Source organism: Lonchura striata, chromosome 2 (assembly GCF_050655825.1).
Source record: "Lonchura striata isolate lonStrDom1 chromosome 2, ASM5065582v1, whole genome shotgun sequence".
Taxonomy (NCBI): Eukaryota; Metazoa; Chordata; class Aves; order Passeriformes; family Estrildidae; genus Lonchura; species Lonchura striata.
In genome coordinates, this window is record NC_140704.1 from 98,407,966 (window position 1) to 98,431,308 (window position 23,343).

At 41.8% G+C, this 23,343-nt stretch overlaps 1 protein-coding gene across 6 annotated transcripts in view; it reads left to right on the forward strand.

Annotated features, from left to right (window-relative positions):
• The window catches only part of ZNF516 (zinc finger protein 516), a 101,221-nt gene that overhangs the window by 71,598 nt on the left and 6,280 nt on the right, over nt 1-23,343 (forward strand). For 4 of the 6 annotated variants that reach the window (XM_085571850.1, XM_085571851.1, XM_085571853.1 and 1 more), the window contains exons 3-4: nt 12,842-14,311; nt 19,155-19,259. In XM_085571850.1, the coding sequence (XP_085427976.1) occupies nt 12,842-14,311; nt 19,155-19,259 (1,575 nt within the window). Of the gene's footprint in view, nt 1-12,841; nt 14,312-19,154; nt 19,260-20,165; nt 20,234-23,343 lie in introns of all 6 variants that reach the window. The other 2 variants (XM_021530855.4, XM_021530856.4) reach the window with 1 other exon arrangement.

Sequence of the window (23,343 nt, forward strand, 5' to 3'; positions counted from 1 at the left end):
TTCAGTATGTTTTCTACTATTTAAGAATTACACAGATTAATTTCTTAAGCCCATTCTTCTGTAGGTAAGTTTTATTTCTGTCTAGAAGCAGTCTTAAGGGGCCAGCTGTGGTTGGGATGGGCGGTGTCCTGCCATTTGTAACAGAAGGGTGTGGGTAAATGGTAAGGAAGTGATGTTGAAGATGCAAGGAACTCTTTCTTTATTAGTAACTTAATCTTTCTTCTTTTTTTTTTTTTTCCCGTGGGATGTTATGTGCATAAAAACAGATCTTGCAATTGATGCATGTCTGGAGCAGTGGGGTGATGGTGCTTTGGTTACCTTAGTTCCCCTCATCCCTCCCCAGTGCATCCACTCCCCAGCAGAGTTATTCTCACCTATTGTGTGCTGCTGGGAAAGCAGATGGCCTTCCTGAGCTTCCAAAAAATCAGGTCCTTGTAAGTCCTTAACACCAGGGAATAATTAACACTTAAATTCCTCAAGAGGAGAGGTGTCACTACTGCTTCCTACAAAAATACACCAAGCTCTTGCCCAAGAGCTGGTGCAGCGTTTTGCTTGTTCCCAGTGAGATGCTCTTCCATCCTGCCAGGTCTGCATGTCTGAGCAGACAAGCTTTGCACTGAAACCTCAGACATCTTTCTGTTTAAGGACACCTCATAAATAATTGATCATCGACATTTTAAAAATCTTCCTCTGTTAATCTCATGGCAGGCCCAGGAAACTTTCCTGGGGCTTGCTCTCAATATGGAGGTGAGAGATGCCAGTGAGGTTAATGGAGCCTCTCACCCAAAGTGGTGCTGCAGAATGCTGCATTTGTAGAAATTGTTTTTTATCAAACCAAGTTCTTAAGTTGCCCTTAAATGCATTTACCTGCTCACTTGTAAGGAATGTAATAAAATGAGTGCTGGGGGAAGGAAATAGATGTGAAGTACTTTCCTGCCATTCTGGATTTGTATACTTGGTTGCTCGGTTTTCTCTTTTTAATCCTTTTGAAAAGGAGAAATTCCAATTTAAGCCAGCTTGTGGCAGTGTTTTTCAGCATTTCTTTTGTTTCTGCTGCTTTTAACGCTTAAGCCTTGGTGCTAATTGGAAAGTGGAGAAGCTTCCTATGTGCTACATGCAGTAGTTAGTTTCAGATTTAATAATGTTTTAGCATTTTCACACAGCTGTTATTAAAATGAGGCGGTGATATAAATAATCATGGCTCACAGGTGCAGAATTACTGTTTCATTGTCTCTGAAGCTTATTTTAAGTGATGTGTTTCTATTGCCACTTTTCAAATGGATTTGCTTTGTCTTCCCTCTTGTCTTTTAGCATAACAAAGTTTCTATTATTTGAAAGATTCATTAAAACAAGTTTACAGCTGGTTCTTATTTTCAAGACATCTTTGAGAACCTTGTCTCCTGACCTTTCTGAGTTACATGATCCACCCTGGGATGATTCTCATCTGACTTCTTTCCCAAACAGAGGACTTCCTCTGTCTCTTCCACCAGAGTTAAATAGATGTTGGTATTTATTTGTTTTGTTTTTTAAATGACATCCTGAAAGTTATTTTTTTCCTTTTACTCATTTTTTTTTCAGAATAGTAAGACTTTAAAAGGAAGAATGTAAGTGAACCCAGAGCTCTGGTGTTCTTGTGAGCTCTCAAATTTACCCCTCAGTATAAAAGGAATGGTGTCAGGAGAAATGCTAAAGCTCCAAATCCCTTCTAGAGTGCATTTTGCCTGCAGACAGCTGCCCTTTCTGCTGCTGTGCTGGTGGTGCTAGGTTCCAGCCTGCTTTGTCTATCAGCTCTTCAAGGGGATTATGGAAGTCACCAGTAAATGGCTGATGCCTTCAGTGATCTGCATAAAGCCGTCACTGAGTTGTTTCAAGCCAGGTCTGGAAGACCATTTACTTTTCTGGAGGTGCTTTCCATTGTCACTGCTACCCCAAGGGAGGGTAGTGGGAGGAAGGGGAAAGGGAAGGTACTTTTGTAGCAATTAACCAACCTGCAAATACCCCTGTCCTGTGCAGTCAAAAGGGGCAAACACTGCCAATGCCGAGCCAGAGGCAGCTACAGGTGAGCTGGGTCTGGCAGCTCCAGCCTCTTCTCTTGAGGCCTTTGGCTCTGGGCTGCAGGTTGTGGCACATGTACAGTGCCTTTGGTGCAATTCAGCTGCAGTGGGTACTGAGTGGCTTTGGCTGAGTAGCCAAAGGCTGCCCTTGTGCCTACAGTCACATGCTCCTCAGGAGCCTTGTTTCACTTTGGTCCATCCAGAGCAGAGCTTCTCAAATCAACTTTGGATCTTTCAGTAGCATAGGTCCTTCTTCTACCTTGGGGAAACTCTGCAGGGCTCATCTCTCCTGCCATGTGCTTGCAGCACCACATAATGATGCTAATTATGATCCAGCAATGTCACACCTCACCAAGGGCATCCAGTTTCCAGTAGTCAAAGAATCATAGTTCTGTCCAGCCTGTCTTGGGTTTTGATAGGATGTATTTCTTTCCCTATTCCAAACCTATTTTCTTCCTTTCTCTTTTCAAAGTCCTCTTTCCTCTGAAAGCCAGAAAAACAATAAGCCCAAGAAAGCATATTTTCTTTCCAAGCACTGTATAACTACCAAATCTTTAAATCTGTGTAATACTTACAATCTAAATTCCCCTTTCTGTCATGTTTTCCTGTATTTTATGTGTGATGGACATGCACAGTAGAGATTCTCGACTGCCTTAAGTCTGTTAGCAGAGTCACCAGCTATGGTAGCATGGCCTTCAGCAGGAGAAACAAGGTAAATTAGGTCATGCAGAGCTCCTTATTTCTGTGACTGCTGCCTCTGTTACCATGCTGGGCTTGCCGGCTGTAGCTGAGGTATTTCTGCAGAATGCTGGCTGACAGCACAGCTGTACCCTCTGTTTTTAGATTGAGTAGCTGTAGTAAAGGGCTTTATGATGTATGGCAGTACGCTACCCATGCTTAACAAATGATGGGAGAAATGAAATATTGGATGAGGAATGTTAAGCTGTATGGGATGGCTGCCAGTCCACACTCCTGGCCTGGAAAGCTTTCCTACTTAATTCACTTGAAGGAAGATGAACAGGTGGTGGTCAAGAAGATGCTGTGGAGCAGACATTGTGGCATATCTGGCTGTTGGAATGAAAGGGAAAATACCCAGGAAGATTTACAACTGTTTGGTTCTGTGTTTGGAGGGATTGTACAGGCAAGCTGCCACTTGCTTAAAAAAATCTGAGTCATGATTTTCCATCTCCTCTGCAAGTATTTTTGATGCATAAAAGCCAATTGCGCTTCTCTTCTTATGCCTTAAACTAAAAGAAAAGAACCACTACCCACAAAACCCACAACAGCCCTTGCCCAAATCCAACTCTCAAATTTAATTATGTATCGTGCTGTGTTAATGGTCTTAGACCCTTTATTTTATCCTCATCTACCTGAACCAAACTTCACAGGTAGGGCCACACACAGAGAAATGTGCAGCAGCTACAGAGCGTACAGAGATATTCTGCCTAGGTTTTGGACCAGTTCTACTGTATTGCTGTTAATTCTGAAATTACAAGAGAGCTGTGTTAAGAGTCAAATTGGTATCATCTGGCCTAATCACTTCCTAATTTTGCAGAGCATTCCAGGGGTTTTATATCCCATAATTTTCTTTAAGTATATTACGAGCAGCAACATATAGGGCAATGCCAAATTGTACAGTTTCATTTTGGCAAGCAGTCCCTTCAAATGTGTTTGTATTGGTTTTGTGTATGTATTCCTCTAGCCCTTTATTTACCCACAATTTTTTAGGTAAGTCCTTGCCATTCCTTCACCTTTTACCAGAATCCAGACTGTAGCTAAAACAGCTCTCTGTGAGATAGGAAGACATCAGGATATTCTTGAAGCTCAGAGGGCAAAGAGGGGCCGTGAGCGGGAAGTCTGTTCCCAAGTCCCAGAAGGGGCTGTGCTGGGGATGAGAGCAGGATGTGGCATCAGGATGGGGGTCACATGCATTAGCTCCAGCCTTGCCTTTTAGAGCTGGTCAGGCCAGTGTCACCTGCCCTCAGTTCTACATAACAGACAAACATCATTCTTAAATATAAGTGAAAGCCCCAGTGAAGTCTTCACTACTCTTCCTTGGGTTGGAGGGCGGAGGGCGAAAAAGGCACTTAAAAAAGCTGTGATAACAGGAGCTACAGCTTCACCTGCAGGTAAGTACGTGTTGTTTTGTGGGGCTTTTTGCCTGCTGCTGAGCAGAGAATATGCACACAGACCTTTGTGAGAAATACACGGGTGAGAGCACTTGTAAGTCACGACTAGCTCTGCCACTGCACAGAATTCCTGTGTATCATGTATAGAATGACTTACCAAAAAAATGTCACTGAGGAGGTACAGAGAAATGTGATGAACAGTGAAAATGTCATGTCTGTGGCGCACTGCCAGCAGCAGCCATTTTACCCACATTGGCACTTCATTAAGTGTCCTGCTGTGGGTTTCCTTCCATAAGCTCCATGCCTGTGTTGTACTGGAAGGGCTGATACCTGGGAGACAGATCCCAAAGCATCTGCCCTAGGAGACAGTTTGTGTTTGGGGTTCACTACAAAGCTTTTTGCACCTGATGGGCACTGGTGTGAAGCTGAGGGTGATGAAAAGGTACTGTGCAAGAGGATATTGGAATAATTTGCACACAGAGCTGCTGGTTCAACCAGTTGATGCTCAGGAGCCGTGTAGCATCAGTACTGTAGATAACAACAAAGCCAAATAGTCTTAAAGAAAACATTGTAGTTGGAGAGAAAAAGTTCACTGTGAACTTTCAGGCTTGTTTTTCCAGTACCTAACAATGTGCACTTCAGTCTGAGAGATTTTGGACCTGATACCCTTTACAGCCTAGTTCTTAGTTACTTTCTTGATGCCTATTCTCTTGATTATGCTTGAAATTCCAATAACCTTGCTGGCATTTGCATCTGTAGCTATGTGGATGTTTTCAGACCTCCCTTTTATTTTGGAGAAAAAAAAAAGGTGATCTTGAAGTGTGACATAACTCTAAAGCATTTCTGCTATGTGGAGGAATTTGTAATTTTACTGAACTAGGGAATACCTTGTAGAGAGGGGTCTTTTGTGTGCTGTGCTGTTACTGTTCTCAGACTCGGATTTCACTCATCTTAAAAGGTTAAGTTTCAGATGTAATCAGCTAAAACTTTTGTGCTTTTTTCCACTTATTTTGGTGACATTTCAGATTCTTTCTGAAATGCAAAACCAGTGCAGTATCTCTGATGTTAATAACACTTAATAATCTAAAATAATTCTGAAATCTCAACATGTGCAGTCCAGAACTGAACAAACTTTATTAAGTCTGATGGTCAAGTATTCATGTTTTTTGCTGTCTGGATTGTAAGAGCTCTATGGATTTTTGTTCATAAGCAGCAGGTGTCCTGCTGGACAATGCTGGAGAGATTAGTCAAATGGAGACCAGGAAGCATTGGAAGTGGTGAGCTCGGCTGGCCTGTCCTGCTTTTGTCCTCTGCAGTGTCCCCCAGCTCTGCAGAGGAAAGGAGATGAACAATTCAACGGGGCTCTTCAGCTGATTGCACTCTCCGAGTTTGGAAGGACGATGCATCTGACAGCGAGGGTAAAAAGTAACTTGCAGCTAAAGTTAGAAATTGCAGAGTTAGTGAAATGAAGGAAAAGGGACTTTGAAATAAATCAGTACATTGTTATTGCAGGAATACAGGGAAGCCTTAAAAAAAAGGAAAATTAGCTGAAAACAGCGTGATCATAAAAAAAATTAATTAAAGGCACCAACCATTAGTCATATAATCATTGTGGCAACAGTAGTAGTACTATTTGGGAAATAAATGGTATAAAAATGTTAAATTTTGTTACTCTAGGATGCCTGTTGTGCTTTAGGAATATTACTCTTCAATTTGGAACTCCCACTAACATCATGCTGCTGATGATCACTTCTTCCTCTCCCTCTTATTGGAAGCACAAAAAGCAAATATCACAGATTAAGGTGAGCAATTTACTGGAAACAGAAATGAGATAAAATAACAAACAGAAACAATATTAATAATAAGAGATATAAGACAAAGAAATTATTTACACTGGAAAAAACAAACAAACAAACAAAAAAAAATCCAAACAAACAAAAAACCAAAAAAAAACCAACCCAAACCAGAAACCAGTAGCAAACAAATACAGCACTTGTCTGGTCTCCAGGTTTCTCCCTTGTCCTAAGTATTGAGAGTGTCCCTTTCCTCTCCACCCAGCAATGACCTGAAGTGGTACTGAATAATGAATAACACTGGGGTCCTGGCCATGCCCCCTCCCAGTTTTTGCAAAAAATTAACTCTGTCCTGGCCAAAACCAGGACACTGCCTAAAAATTGTTAAAATCTTTACATCAGATAATTATTTTTCCACACCTAATCTGCTTGTAAGATCATGGGTTTTCATAGTCATCATCCTTCCCCAATAAGTACTTGATAAAAAGTAAAGAGTTCCCATCAGGATGCTTTGCTTGAAATTATTGGCTTTGAGTTTAAAAAGTTGGTGAGAAATCATTTTATGAACTATTAAAATTTAGATGTAGAAAAGGAGAATGGGGAGACAGTGCAAACTGTACCAAAGGGCTGCTGCTTCTGGTTGGTAAGCTCTTGGCCTGGGCTTACCTTATTTGCTAAGGATGTACAGGGTTGCTAGAAATGTATAGCTGATTTTGTGGAACTGTAAAACTAACTCCCCAACAACTAGTCACCAAAAAAACAAGATTACAAAATACTCTAATAAGAAAAAAAAACAGTGCAGTATAAACCAGAAGCGTCTTGCTCATGACCAGATGAAGGCAGGACTTCTCGAGGCACCTGGGACTTGCTTTCCATGTGCTCCTGGGCTGTGGTGTGGGACAGCATTAATCTTTCCCCCCTTGTGTAGCTGAAGGGCAACCTCTGTAGGACAGGGTGTGCTGTCTGACAAACCATCTGTGTCAGCCAGCATCAAGAGCTATGCTGGGTTTCTGCCCTGTTAAAAACCTCAAACCTCAGCCAAAACCACTCACCGTCAATTTAAAATTTGTTGGAGAGAAAGCAGGGATATTAGTTGATTGTGTGCTTTCTACCCTCTGTATCATCTTAGCTGCTAACCTACATCCTGTGGTGCTGAGTGCTCCAGTCCAGTCTTTGATCTTTCTCTGAAAGATTGGGGAGCTTGTGTAGGAGCCCCTCAAAACATCTAACAACGTGCAAAGCTCCTCTTACTTTATATTTACAGATGAGAAGCTGTATCCCCAGTCAAAACAGCATAATTTTATCTTCCCATTATCTCACTGTGCCACGTGGCCTTGTGCTGTAAGAATCTCTAAGAGGGTTTGTAGGAGTTTGTCTCTCATCTCATGCCCACATTGCCACCATATGGGATCCTCTGAGTGGCAAAACTGGATCAGAAAGCAGGGAAAGAGGTGGGCAGCATGTGGAGTATAAAAACTTGACCCACAGGCTGCTAGAACAGGAGACATGGCTCTGCTAAGACAAAACCTTCTCTGGAAAACAGATACTGGGTCTCTGAACAGCTGAGTTAGGCTCAGAGGATAAACCTGCTGCTAAGGAGTGTCATGGGCTCACTGCTGAATGCTCCAAGAGTTCTTTCTTAAGCTGTGTCTGGAATTAATATGAAAGGAAAGCTAATTTTTTGGCATATGTTTGTGAAGCAGTTACAGTGTGTGGATACTGGCTAATGTGGGGTTTTGCTTTGCTGTGCTGATAGAGCAAAGGAGAGGAGTAACTCATGCATTTCTGTCTCCCCGTGAAAGAGATATGTGTTGATAGTCCATGTTTTTGTCCATGCAGGTTTTACAGTCCAAGTGGTGTCTCACCTCTTCCCTTGACATTTATTCCTCAAGCTGCAAATACGTATTATTTTTTTATTATTATTACTATTTCTGTTAATCATGAGTTTTTCTGCATGCAAGTGTATCTGATTGTTGTTGAGAGACTCCAGTGCTGAGGATGACATAATTCTTCTGGAGCTGGACCTCCTGGGGAGGCTTCAGATGTTGGCCTGTCACCCTTCTGTCTTCCCTCAGCCATGTGAGGAAGCACTTGGTCTTTATTTTCTTGGGGCGGGGGGTTATTTTTCTGTAGCAGTTCTCTGAACTCCTTCTGACTTAACTGTATTAGCAGATCTGCACAGATATTCTAGGGGCACTGACTGTTTTTGTTGAACCTTTCTTTCACAGAATAAAAGATCTGAATTTTCTGTGGCAAAACTGCTTTTTGCCTTTTTTCCCCTGCTGGGTCCCATTATATTATGCTTACAGTGGGCTTCTGCATAGTTCCATTATTATGGTGTGTATATATTTATATAGATTTTTTAAAATGTTTGTTTTTCATATATTTTCTGTATTCAAAACCCAGTGTGACCAGCGTGGCCATTGTGTCTTCTTCAGAGGGATAGTTTTATTTTTGTTTTTATAATGTGTGTTTTTATCTCTAAAAGCTAAGCTGAAGAACTTCATCTAGTACACTCATATTAAACTTGCTGATCATTGTAACATCAGTTATTTTCAACATTGCTTCTTCCCAGATTTTGCCTTCCTACTGCATGGATTTTTTTTGGATCATTTCCCTTCACTTGTCTTAGCCTGCTTTTCTTCCCCAGAGTGAATCTCATTTGATTATTTTCAGACTGCATTTCTATTCGCACTGAGTCCCTGTGCATTATTTCCTTGTCCCCATTATTTTTGCAGCTCCTCCAAATGTGATATTTCCTGGAGATTTAACTTTAGCATGCTGTCTAGAATCTCTTCTGGAACATTAAAGAAAATACTAAGTGAAATAGGACCTAATACAGGTCTTTGCAATATTGCACCTTCTTCCCTTGTTATCCTTTGCTTTTATCATGATTTATTTGCAGTCAGTTTTCAAATCAAGCCACAGTATTCATCTCAAAGTGCAAATCACTATCAAATGTTTACTGAAAATCAAACAGACCACATCTGGTCCTTTTCCTTAGACTCCTAGTGCTGTAACACTAGCCAGAAAAGGGGCCAATTTCTAGCCAGTTCTGCTCTTCTGAATAGAAATCACGATTTCATTGTCCTCAGCCTTGTAGCCTGGTTTACTTTATAGGAAGCCTCATGAATTAAAACAGCTGTGCAGCCCATTCTGAAATTCTGTTTTGTGGAGAAACAGTGCTAGGAAGAAAACAAGTGGAGTTCAGGCATGTGAGGGGGAGAAAGAGAGAAGAGAGATGTATGCATGTGGGGGAGAAGGGGAGTTGCTTTTATCTGTGTGTGTGAGTAACTGGGTAGTGGCATTAGGCGTATTTCTGAGGAAGTGCACAAATCCCTGAATATTCTTGTGTTTCTAGACCATGGTTTTCATATAGTTAAGTGTTTTGCACTCTCCTGCTTTGCTTTCCCTGTGTCCTGTGATGCTGTTGATACTTGAAGCTGCAGTGAAGCTGGTGGTGGCATCAGTGGCCACCTCTTAGCCAGGCGCCTTGGAAAACTCCTGTTTTAGCTGTTGCCCAGGTATCTGTGATACAGAAAAACTGTAACACTTCTCCTGTAGTAAAAGGACCTTTCTCACTCTGAAATGCAACAGATAAAAACAGCTGTTTGAGGTAAAAAACAAAGGAGTTGAGACAAAATATAAGGAGATGATGAAGACTGTAGGATAAAAGGGAGAGCATGTTTAGCCAGGAACTCTTCCAATGAGGAGTATGAGTTATAGTCCCTGGAGATCAAGCAGAAGGCATCTCATTCATGGCTTTTTGCTTTGACCTGGCCATAATAAAATTTCAAAAGTTTCTAGTGACAGTAATGCCTGCACTGGACTGGTTAGAGCAATATATTATACCAGTGATTTAAAAGGATTATTAGTACCCCTTTTCAGCTGGGGCAAGTAGCTGGGAGCAGGCAGAAATAAATTTAATCTATTTTTCTAAAAAGACTTTTCCTATATTTTTGAGTGCACTTACCATCTTCTCCTGCTCTTGCCTGCATCCCGTTTTCCACCTGGATTTTGTTACCTGCTCACTGCCCAGCCTGGACCACCTGCCATGATGGGAAGGATGGCACGAGTCAGTCTGGGTGTTGAGATCTGTAGGCAGGGTGGGACTAGGGAAGAGCATTGACTGTGCTTTGTACTGAGAAGGAAGTCTGAGTTGGCCTGCAGGTGGAATTTTTTTCTGTCCAAATCTTGGAAAGTAGGGTATGGATGTGGGTTTTTTTTGGTTGGTTGGGTTTTTGTTTGTTTGTTCATTTGTTGTTGTTGTTTTTTTCTCTCTCTTTTAAGTACAGCTTAAAAAAACCCAGCACAAATACTGCTATTGAGCTTCCTGATCTAAGCCTTAAAATTATTCCTAGTATGTTCATTACTGTTCTTGTGAGGCATCAGAGGAATTGAATCTAGCAAGACACTATGAAGAGGTGTTAGAAGCTTATGGTTGTGTTTCGTAATAGCCTTACAAATTTTCATCTAATGCACTGACAGCATTGGGGCAACTGCAGGCCTATAGTCCTCAGAAATGTCTTCATCATTTTCCTGCTGTGTTAAATTTTCCACCTGAAAAAAATCCCTTTTTCATAGATGAATGCACTAGGAAATAGGGTAAAAAGGTCTGGATCCACCTCAAAATTTGCAGTCCCAGGCTTTATAGGGGGCACATGGGACTGTGGGCTATCTCTCTGCTTTCTCCTCTTCCTCCTCCCCTCCCCACATACAGACCTAAACTAAACAGTCCAGACCTAAAGACCAAGCCCAGATCTGAGATGTGCCACCTCTCAGTCTGACCTTGTCCTCCTTGCTGAAGCAGCTTGGTAGATAGATTTTGACCAAGAAAGTATGCAGGAATGTCTGTGGTACTTGGAGCAATCTGGGAGTTGCAGATACCATACTGCTGATGCCCCTCTTCACCACAGCTGCATTGGTGGACCAAGAGCATTCCAGCTGTGTAGTCCCAGCTGGAATGGGGCTGGCAGTGGTCTCCCACCTCCCTCCTCTGCCCAGTACAGCCAGCAGGTCGGTTCTCTCTCCACTGAGTACTGCTGCAACCAAAGGGTTTGTTTTTGCTTTGCTTTATTATTTACTACAATGATCAAAGCAGCCACTCCTTGTGATCATAAAGAGAAGCCTTAAAATCTTATTTAAGAGCACAAGTATTTTGGGCTTTGACAGATATGCTTTGAAAACAACACAGATGTGCAGTGTCAGATTTCACTGCTGCATGCAGTGTCTTTGTTTCAAACTGTAAATTTGGCTAATAATGCTGGGCATGTGCTTTCCCAAAACCTTGTTGCCTGCAACACAGGAAAAACAAGTTCCTGGGTTGGGGGGATTTTCTTCCCCCTGAATATATACCCCCTTGGAGGGTCTGAAAGGAAAATAATCTCAGCAGAGTGAGCATTCAGCCCTGCAAGGCTGCAAGCCTATGGGTTATTTTTAACCTAATTACCTCGAATTGAGCAAAAGCTTAAGAATGTTTTTTGCTTGAATTGAAGGTGAGGCTAAGAAGACTTCATGTGCAGAGCAGCTCCAGCCAACAGCGTGGCTCTTCCATTGCAGAATCATGCCCGTGGCAGTGCCCTGCGCTAACGAAAGGCACTCGCTTTTCTGAAGGGCTGGCTTCTCTGAGCTGATGTGAGAGGATATGCAGCTCTAGAGCAGTTCACTCCTTTCCCCTTCTCACCCCTCCTATGGATGCGGTGATCCCTTCAGCCTTGGTGACGTTTTAGATGGAGCACGGTTTCCTTACACTTGCCTGGCAGTGGCTCATTAACTGCGTGTTAATTGAAACTGAAAGTTTGTCAGATGATTCAATTCAGTTACATGCTAAATGAATTCAGTGCAGTAAGCATTACTGCTGTGATGAAAATCTCTGTGGAATTGATCTGTGAACTGATTTAAAGGGATTCATTGGCTTCATCAGTGGCTCTCAGAGGTCAGCATCAGGAGAGCAGGCAGATGTAGCCACACTCCCAGCAAAACAATTCCTACTCTTCTCTTTCATCCTAAACAGTTTTAATTACTGACCAGTATGCTCCCTTTCCAGGACATATGTTAGGTGGATAAATTTACTCTGGAGAGCTGAGAAGTGAAAAAGGAAATGAGGAAAATTAAAAGTGTGTTTTGAATTCTGTAATCTAAATGTCTGAAATGTTGGATTCTTATCTTCCTATGGATTGAGCAGTCACAAAGTTTTCCTGAAGTTTGACTCAAACATAAACATGTTATAAAGAAAAAAAAATTAAAGAAACCAGAAGAAAAATATCTGCTTTAAACTAAAGGACAGAAAATTCAAAATTTACATCCTCTATAACTCATCTTTTATACTTGGCCACTGCAAATGTCTCCCTTAAGTGGGCAATTTATTCTGTATGCTATACCTGCTTATATGGTTGGTTTCCTTGCGAGGCCAATTTTTACTGCTGAGTTATAAACCCTTTGAAAATAGGGGCTTGTAATGGAAATGCTGACAGACCTTTAACTAGGTCAGTTTTATCTAGCTCCATTATCTTTGCTTTTGTAAAAGCATTAAATGGTTGCAGATTTGTTTATTTTTGTCGCAGTCCCAGAATTTTAGCATGGGTATGTTATTGAATTGTTTTTTCTTCAAAATGTCATGAACACACAGTACTGGAGAGTTTATCCAGACTACGCAGTCATCTTTAAAAGTAAATTGAACTGTTGTGTCTTATTTCAAGATTTTCTTGCTCACGCAGTACATTTGGTCTGTAGGACATCATTACCATAGTAATACCAAAGTTTCCTTTTTCTCCTGCTGTCCTCTTCTAATCTTGAATTCTTCCTTGTCTTTTGGGCTTCCTTCTGTGTAAAATGACAACGATGTTTTTTTGTTTTTCCCATTCAGATGGAAAGCCATACCACTGCAACTTCCCCGAAGAGGAAACCCCAATGATAACATCTCAGTTGGATGAACTCTCAAAGCTGGGAGGCTGCAACAACAGAGAAAATGAGGCCAGGGAATCTAAACCAGAGACTCCTGCTCTGGTGTCAGCACTGGAGAGTGTCATCAAGGAACCCTTTTCAAAATACCAAGGTTCTGTGGACATAAAGATGCCAGTATTCCATCACAGCCAAGGGCTTCCTTACTCCGGTCACATTGCTAGCTTTGCTTCAGGTATGGGCCAGACATCTTCAGACATGGTCATGGACTTGAAAACGTCACTTGAAGTGCAGGCCAGTCGTGCTAGAGAAAATTTGCTAGACTTGCACAGGGAGCATCCTCTGATAGAAAAAGGTGCTGAAGTTCTAGAGGTAGCTCCACTCGATTTGAGTGAAAAATCAACAAGGGATAATTCATGCAATAAATATCTGAATACATCCTTGCAGGCTGCTTTAATTGTCTACCCGTGTCCTTTCTGCAGTCACAAAACCTACTACCCTGAAGTCCTATGGATGCACAAAAGAATTTTGCACAAAATCAGCTGTAACTCGATGGTACCCCCATGGGTTCAACAAAACGGATTCAAGAGTATTAAAACGAACCTGGTTTTTCTGGCGAGGAGTGGGCGCACTGGCCCTCCTCCTGTTCTCGGTGGTAAGGAATGCCAGCCTTTGCCCATTGCCAGATTTACACGTACTCAAGTGCCAAGTGCGTTGCCAGGTTCCAAACCGAGCTCCCTTTCCGTCGGGATGGCTGCAAAGTCCGGGAGTACGCATCCATCAAAGGACAGTCACGCGCTTGGCCACTGTGGTTCACGCGTGTCAGGTCTGGATGGGTGCAGACAGCCCAAGTTAAACCACTCCCAGGAGCAATACAGCATAGCAGCACAACAAAAAAGCAAATACGAAGCAAATTCCAAACTTCCACAAATGGGAAGCTACGGCAGAAGCGTCACACCTACTCAAACAGTGATATCCAGGCCTGGCACGCAGCCCACCAACAGTAAGCAAGTGGAAAAGTACGTGGTTCCCCAGGGAAGTACTGGTTTTGCCTCTCCAGGTAAGCACTGTGCATCCGACTCCATGAAGGCCAAATGCAACGCCCCGCTGCAGTACCATCCTCTGTGTAAGAGTGAGCAGTACCCTAAACATGAAGAGCCGTCGGTGCCTCAGAGGGAGCCTCATGTCAAGGCTGCAAATGAGATGAGGACATTGGCAAACTGCACAGCAGTAGCACGAGCCAGTCCAGTGCTGCAGCCTCAGCCTGGTGCCGTGGGAGTTCCTCCGGCTTTACATTCCAGCAAACAGGATCTGGGATCAGATGGGCATGAGAAACATTTGGACATTTTAAATATCTTTAAAACATACATTCCAAAGGACCTTGCTTCACTGTACCAAACCTGTGGTGCCAACAGCCCTGTCCTAGATCACACAGGTATGATTTTAACAAGTCCTTCTATTGCTGAGGATGTAGCTTGTTTGTTCCTTTTTTGTTCAGAACCATGACATGCTATTTCCCAGTTTTTTTATTCTCTGCCTTTAACAGTTAGGATTACAAGTTCACTGTTTTTATCATTGCTGGATAGGCTTGAATAGGTTTGTTTACTGCTCTCTTAACATTGCAGCATCCCCCCTTGTGCACTGTGTGACATTTCTGTCGCAGGTTAAATGTATCTGGTTCCACCTGGAGTACTGCTGTTCCTTTGTCCTCTTGCTTCAAGCAGGCTAGAGTTACACAGATGTGCTGTCACAGGAAGATCCCCCTGATATGCTGGTTCTGGCACACATCATCATCTTTTTGCTTCAGGCAAAATAAACATCCTCTGGGGCTTATCTGTGATGTTACTTTGGAGGTTTTGTTCAATTTTTGTCTGCAAACAAGTCTTCCAACAACACAGAGGGATAATCGCTTGTCAGTGTCCCTTTTCTTTCTTGACGAAAGTCTTAAGATCTTCCTTGTCCATATCAAAGGCTACTAGGTACTTTTCAAATGACTCTTTTGATCTTTTTGTATGCTTATCATTAAAAAGAGGCAGAGCTGAACATGTGCCTGCTAATTCACGTAAGTAGAAAGTAGCCAGTTTAAAAGTTCAACAGCCGTATAAATAAAAATACACCCACATATTTGCATTTGGAACTATACTTCTGATGATCTGCCAGAATTAGTTTGTCTCTTGGAAACTGAAAATCACACTGATTGTTTATACACGAGATGTGTGTGTGTCTGTAGGGGGGAAGAATTGGAGCCATAGTCTCACCTTTACCACTTATAAACTGTGCTGTTTTTTATACCCTTCCTCTCGTTGTAGAAGTTGTGCAAATCAGCTCCTCATGAAAAGAGCACACATTCTGGGCCGGTGTTCCGGTGTCCTTGCTTGACATAACACGCTCTGTTTTGTCAAAGGCATGTGTGAAATGGAGCTTTTTCAAGTGGGACAAAATCCAGGACACTTGGAAGCTGGTAGTGTTAAGGACAGCTGTGGTGTAGTGCCCAGAAGGCGTGTGCAAGTTGAGGCAAGGAAGGAGCCAAGAGTGTTGAGTCAGGTCTTGGTGGAAGAGCCTTTTGGAGGAGACAGGAAGGCAGAATCTGTCTGACATAGTCCATGAGTGAGTTGTACCTTTCAGCCACCTCCATTGTCAGTTCTGCTTAGTCACTTCAAAGATGGTGCTGCGTAGGGGCTTGTTATTTATTGAGAAATAATTTCTCAGGAGCTTAGGGCCTGCTGGGTGATTGCAACCAACATCAGGCTCCTGGGTTTTGTTAAGGAAGCAGAGGAAGACATGCTTAGTTTCTGAAACTACAGTTTCAGTGTTCCTTACGTTTTTTTTGTCCAGTCGGCTTTGCTTTCGCCATCCCAGTGGATTGTTGTTTAAAGTTTCTCCCTGCCCACTTCCTGCTCTAAGTACCAGTTAATTGTTCCACCCCCAACTTGGGGTACCTTCACCTGGGTGCCCTCATTGATGTAATTTAATAGTACATTGTGTCAGTCTGCTCAGAGAAATCTTACTGATCCAGTGAGCTCCCAGCCATGTTAGGAGGGATAAGAGAAAAACAGTAAAAGCTAGGAATAGAAGATGACTAAGTGAAGGCAAGGACCATAAAATTAATTCATGATGACTTTTGGAACAAAGTAAAATAGGGGCAGGGTTTCTAAAGAGGTCTCTATTTACCTGCTTTTTAAAAGAGGTATTTTATTGCCAAAATGTTTTTGCTGGGCAGTGATTTCTAGAGACACTTTAACTGGAAGTTATTTAGTGCCCATCTCTGCTTTGAAACCTCTTCTTTCATTCCAAGTGTTTTACAGCAATCAAGTTTTCAGAATTTGAAACCTCATTTTTTTTATATGTAGCTTGTCTTTGTTTTATATACAACTTCCAGGTTGCTGATGTTTCTCCAAACCAATTGGCATGACGGCTGTTTTTCATAGCACTCAAATAAAAAGCTGCTTCAGGCAAAAGAAATGAGATCCTACCAACTGCAAACAGAGGAGGGTAATTGAACTTCATCTGAAATAACATATGGCTCTAGATAGGCTGAGTCCTCTGAGTCAGTATGCATCATCCCATTTAGCTTTAATACTGTAATGTGAATATGGCAATTATGACATAAAGGACATCCAAAAATCTGGATTATGTATACTGTTTGTCATGTTTTTTCCCCTCAGTTGAATATTCCCAATAGACTTTCCTTGGGGTTTTTTGGTATATGATGTCATCTTGGATCACACTAGAGTATTTTAGTGTGTGGTAGTACAGTGTTCAACTTCCTTTTGAGTGGCTGCATTTGTTTTTGGGATCCTTTCTTTGATGTTTGTGTTTGTTCTAGTGTGTCCTTGGAAGAGAGTTGTTTTTGGTACCATTGTGATGCAGCTGAAAACATGAAGCTTGCTGTGCTAGGCTAGTTTTTGTTTCACACTTCCCAGTCTTCCAAAATGCCTGTAGAGAGAGTCTTACTGTTATATTTAATAGAGGTTATTTATTTTATTCATGCCATTTATATATTGGGAAAGGGTGGGTTATGGCAGCAGATGCACTCTTACTTCAGGGCTCCTTTGAGACCAGATTTGAGCATGGATTTCACAGGAATTCCCATTCACACAGTGGTGTTCCTGTACCTGAATTTTGGAACACCTGTGGTCATCCACCCCCTTTTGTTCACCTAAAGGATAACCTGAGTGATGACTCACGGGGGTATTGCCTTGTGCAGTATGCCCATGGCTCAAAGCTCTGGACTATCAAAAGCCTTCTGGTGCTACCTGGGAAATCCAACAATGGCAAATACACCTGGAAGCAATCAATTTTTTCCACCTGCTTTTTGAGTAACTTTCTTAAAGTGAGTGCTAGGGAGGGGTAGGTGGAAGTCTTAACCCACTCATCCTTGGTGTTTATACATGAGTTTACAAACAGCATCTTCAGCCTTCCCTCATGGGTGGGAGAGGTGCTTCCATGAAGGCTGGTGGATCGGGTTGGTGATGGCTGCGGAGATAATTGTATTCCCCTTCAACAGAAGGAAACATGGGTTACAGAGGGATTAAATGTCTTTCCAGAGGTGTCAGAGCTGTGACCTGAGGAACCCAGCTCTCCTGGGCCTCACAAAGCTACTCTGCCAGTCCCTGCCTGTCCAGCAGTCAGCGTGGCACTCCTGCAAAGGCCACAGCTGGTTCCTCCACACACTTCCCTCAGCTTTGCTTTCCAGCTTGCTGCTACAGTTCTGGGCAGTGAGGGGACAAATGCTCACAACAGCTCAGAAATCCTGCTTTAATCTTGACTGCTTACAAGGCAAGCCATCCTGTTAGAGTTCAGTAAAGTTCTCATTGGTATTTAGAACACTTATGTGATATTTAAAAATTTATTTTGTTAGGGTTTGTTTTTTTCCCTAGGTTTTGTTTGTTTGTTTATTTGTTTGGGTTTTTTGTGTGTGCACCTGCTCTGAATATTTCCCCAGATCATATTCTTGTATTTGATGGTCAGAAACTTAATTTTGTGAATATTCAGGTGCATTATGCAGACAGTGCTGCCATCTGCAGGAGGTGCTATTATAAAGGAAGAAAGCCATCTGTGAGTGGGGTATTTGTTTGGAATTTTTTTTGCAGCAAGACATTTCTTTGTAGTATACGGTGTGGTGAAAACCATCTCAGGATGCTTGGCATCATACCAGCAGAGTAAATGGCAGCTGTCTTCTTCTCCATTCATTTTCAGATGCAGCATCCGTATTTTGGATGAATTTTGTGGCATCCTGTAGTTGATTTTTCACTTGTGTGGAGGTTTTTTGTTGCCACTTTTTTTGGTCACAATTTTATTCTTTTTAAATGTTGTAACTGGGGAGAGGGGGGAATATGAAAGAAAAGCTGAAACTTCACTTCTGTTGACATCCCTCTCAGGATTTCTTTAAAAGCCAAAGTATTCCAGTGGCAAATGGAAACATCAACTCCTTTCTTCCAAAGAGGGTGTTTTACCAAAATAGAAAAGATGATGTTCAAACATTTTTTTTAAATAATAAAAAAGCCCAATAAAAGTCAAATGTGTCTTTTTTGATCAGCAGCAAAAAGACAAAGACCAGCCCTTTAAGTCAGATGCTGTAAACTGACCTTTGGAGAAAAAGGAGAGGTTTGAGCGGTTTTCCACAAATGCTAATGGCCTAGAAAACATGTTTACCCAGGGCTGGGGGAAGGCTGCTGTGCTGCTACCAGCTCAAAATGTCCGGAATGACACTTTCATTCACAGATGTCTTTCGTCTGTGCCTCAGAGGTCCGGGGTCAGAGCAGCACCGGCAGGCAGGTAGGCAGGGGCGAAAGGTTTGATCAGTCCGCGATGGCTCCGCTCGCTCTGCATTTGTCTCTGAGGTATTGCAGCCTGGGGGGGACAGTCGGGCTCTGGTCCTACTCACTTCCTATTATCCATGTGACTTGTCTCCGCCACGCTGGAGTCACTTTGATTTGCCTGATGTACTGCTTGACAAAGCTGGGTGATGGCTGAGAAGTGGATCCAGCTGCTCTGAAAAGCGCACACCTGACATGCCAGTCCTGGTGCGGGCACATCATGGGGAGCATTTTTTAATTCAATGTAATTTATGCATTCTTGCAGTCCTGTGTGTGCCTGGCCTGTCAGCCAGTGCCTAGATGAAGGCTGACAGTTGTCATCCAGGGCCTGAAGGTAGCCTCACATAATGACACATTAGACATACTAATGATGTTTTCTTCTGGCATAATGTTTTCTTCTCAACTTTCCTCTCTCCTCTCCCCCACCACGCACCTCCCCCCCTTCTCTCCTGACTACAGGGATGCTCAGGACACAAACACGCCAAGGAGACTGTGTCTGCAGAGAATGTGGAAAATGCTTTACCCAACCCAGCCACCTCAGGACGCATCAGAGGTCCCATGCAGGTATCTTTTCACACTCACTCTTACTTTCTCCCTTTCCCACTTGCCTGTTTCAGATTCAGCTAACAAAATGCCAAGAATTACATTTCACGTACTGTGTTAACCTAAGTAATTAGAGAACCTAAATCTAACAGACAGGTTTTTTATTTTTATGACTATTGCTCTTGTTCTCCAAATATTGCTTACCTGATCCCTGCCCAAACTCCATAAAATTGCAATGCATTTAAGATAAGTCTGTTTGCAAATGTTTTATTTTAATTAGAGAGTAGAGTATTCAGAAATGAATATGCTAATGAATTCTGTTGCCACCAGCACAAATTGAAATCAAAGTACCCCTTTCAGCACAACATAAGGCTTTGTTTTGCCTCATCGTTGCTGTTGACAGGAACATTTTTGTGGGAAACGAGATTTTCCCTCAGACTGGTCAGCCCTAAAATGGGAAATCCCTACCAGCCTTTTTTAACCTGACACAGTCTATGGGTGAAGCAGGAGGACGCTGAAGCCACCAGTGTAGTGAGCCCTCTTGAGCATTGCATGAGACAGGGAGAGTAGCAGGTTCCTCCTCAAAAGTGTGAATGATGCATACATAAGCCAGTCTGATGCAAAATGACAGAAGCCAAATGGTAAGTAATGCAAGAAGAGGGTCCCTTTACACATACACTGATAATTAATGTTGTCAGTGATTGCTTTCTTCAGTGCTGAAGTCTGAATTAAAAAGGGCAGTGGCCCTAGGCTGCCATTAGCACACTCTCTTACAGTAAGTGTTACGGTAAATTGGTATTTTCCGGCCACAGGCTAGTAGCTGGTGTCTTTTTTTGAACGTGGTTAATCTGTAATGGTCTCAAATAATGTACACACACTAACGAAGCTTGAATGTTCATCTGTTAACAAGCCCCCTTGTTCCCACAGTGGTATTTGAGTCTAATGGACTCCGAGGTACTGAAGTTCACACCACCTCCGCAGATGCCCCAAAACAAGTATGTTTTACAATTAATTGGGTGTTTGGTTTTTAATGTGGTAGCTGGGAAAAAATTGCACAGTGATACTCATCACTAAAGCACTGACGGTTCTATAAGGTATATAAATAATAATGGTATTGCTTAATTTTTTGCTCTTAAATTTTTAAAGCATTTTATCAGAATCTGATATATAGAGAGTCAGTTAATTGTAAGGCAGGTAGTTAGTGTTTAAATAAACATGATACTGGCTTACTGGGGACTAGGTGGGATGAGTAACTCTGTAATGTGCTCTGACGTGTAATAGAGAGATAGTACATAAAGAACTCCTGGAAATTTGCTTTTACAATTAACACATTTTCTGCTGCAACAAGACAACTAACGTTTAGTCTGTGTTTTTCTGAGGAGTATTTGCACCCTGATACCCAATATCTGACTTAGAAAAGTTCTCATCCACCAGTTTCCATGGACTCTGTTAGTGTGCTTTCCTGTTTCTTGTATACAGTTTCCTGTCTTAATAAACACTTTTCAAAGCTTTGAATTATACATGACAAAGCTGTTACATAGAAAATCATTAAACTGAATTTGTTTCGTGTATCTTACATCATTGGAGAATAGTGTCACAGCCTGGACCTTCCCATTCCATTTGCAGCTTGACAGGTTTGTTTCAGAGCAAGCACACCCTCTCATGGGTACTTCTCTTCCATTGTGAAACTGCCTCTAGCATCACTTACTTTTCCTTTCATCCTCATTCTTAGTTTAATTTTCACTATAGCAGCCCCTGTTCTCCTGTCTCTTACTAAATAAACTGTTGCAGATGTTTTTAACCATGCTTAGAGATTGCATCTTCATGCTACTCCCAACATGATGACATGGTTTCTACTTGCTCAGTAAACATTCTTACTAGGCACCACTATGCTGCCTAGTTCATATGCTGCACCCTTCATGAAGACTCTTGGCACCTTCTCTTGTGCCCTTGCATCTTTCTTGCCCGAAGGCTGCATGAAGAGCCCAGCCTCTGTCACAGGAGTGTCTGAATTGACACCAACCTGTAAGAGGGTCCAACAATTCTCATAAAGTTTCCTAGATGGCAAAGCACATCGGTTGTTGTTGTGAGCAATGTTGTGAGCAATGTTTGCTGTACTTTTGTGGGACAGTAGCTGCAAAGTTATGTTGCAGTGTCCCCCTTACACTGCTTATCTGATAAAATTGTGCAAGGACACAAGTGCTCAGCTACTCTTCGATTCTCATCAGTTTAGAAATTAGATTAATAAACCTAAGCATCTTTTAAAACGCTCTTTCATTTTTTCATGCTCATGTTTTCTCTCATGTGTAGTTGAGATCACATTCTGAAGGCATCTGGGCTTCTAGAGGACAATATGAGGTCAAAGTTGGAAATATATATCCAAAAAATTCTGGAATGACTGTATATATCCAAAAAGAAATATGGCAGCTCAGACCAGATCTGGACTCCTTTTGTAATATGGGTTTTACTACTGCACAATAAGTTGACTCATAATCTCATCTTTGTAAACTATTGTCATGCCAGAATTTACTGACTAGCTTCTTCCATAGCAAAGGTAGTTTGCTCTGTCTATCTGCCAGTCTGCTTTCGAAGCATTTGATTAAATTACAGCATCTCTCAGTACAGCAGAGCACTTGAATAAGGGTTAGCTTCTTGAATGGCTTCATCTCGTGCCACAGTCAGTATTTCTGCCACAGAAGATGTGGTGTGATCACTCCTGCAGGAGATCGTTCCCTTTCTTTTGTCTTGTTTGCTCCTCAGTACCAACCTTTGTCTCAATTTGTCAGCGTCTGTGTCGGGGGGATTATTCAGTTGTCTGCTGTTTCGCTGGCTCTCGTTGCAGGCAGGCATTGTGCCGCCTCAGAAGACTCCACCTGCACAGTCCCTGGGCGTTACGGAGGGAATACTCTCATTTCCACAGCTGTAGGGGCCTTTAGAAACACAGAAATGAGCTCTCAGTGAGAACGGTGCCTGCAGCATTCTGTTAACATTACCATTTCCCACTTTAGACATTGTCACTCCATGTCTTCATTTCATTTCTTAATTGGGAACAGATCTATTCATGAGAGTTTAGGGTGTAAAGTCAGTTCAAGTTACAGAAGTGCTGTGCATATGCTCCGAGCAAGAAACAATAGTTACCTATACAGTGATTTGAGAAGGGAAGAGGTTTTTTTTTTTTTTTTTTATGTCAAGTGGAAATGATTCACTTTACATAATGTTTTCACCTCACACGTAAAATAGCTTCCCCTGAGTAGTCTGCTAAAGAGTAAAAATATTAGCATTAGTATTTCACGGTTCCGCCATTCCCTTCTCTAGTCAGCTAGATCATCTCTAAAGGTTTAGGAAACAATGTTAGGTAGGGCTTTTAAAATCCCCCAGCATGGTAGCTTACAGTAGTGCTACATTGAATAGCAGTTTTATCACAGAATAATTCTAATTCTGCGTGTTAAAAATAGAGTCTACAGCCAGGCATTTTCAAAAATGAGCTAGCTAAACCTATATTTAGGTGTCTAAATAAGAACCCTATTTTAGGGTAGTGAACCACCAATAGGAGGTGCAGGTGTTCAGCATCTGTGAAAAGGAGGTTACCTATAGGAGTGTGTAAAAAAGATCAGACACACAGTTTTGTTATTATTAGCACTGGGCTGTGTTTCATGCTTTGTTATCAGCACCAGTGAAATATAAATAAAATGTAGGAAATAAGATGTTCATTCATAACCTTATTTATTGTGGTTTCTTATTTCTACCTGAATGCTTTAAAAAAACAACAGAATGACATTTTTGCTTAAAATTAATTTCCCATGAACTTTGGAATATTTCCTACTCTTCTTTATGTAAAGGACAAAAAATTCTCATTACATACCCCAAGTCAATACAATCTGTGCTAAGTCATGTAGATTCTCTTGAAAAGCTGCCATATTAAACATATTGAATATTCTGAATATTTTTATAAATGCTAAATATCCCAGTATATACATAATGAAACTTGCTTATCTACAATGAATATGTATCTTAATTTGGAATACTCTTAAGCAACATCCAGAGACACGATTCAGCAGGCACGAATTCGAGGAGTACACTCCAATTGCACATACATGGCAAGACA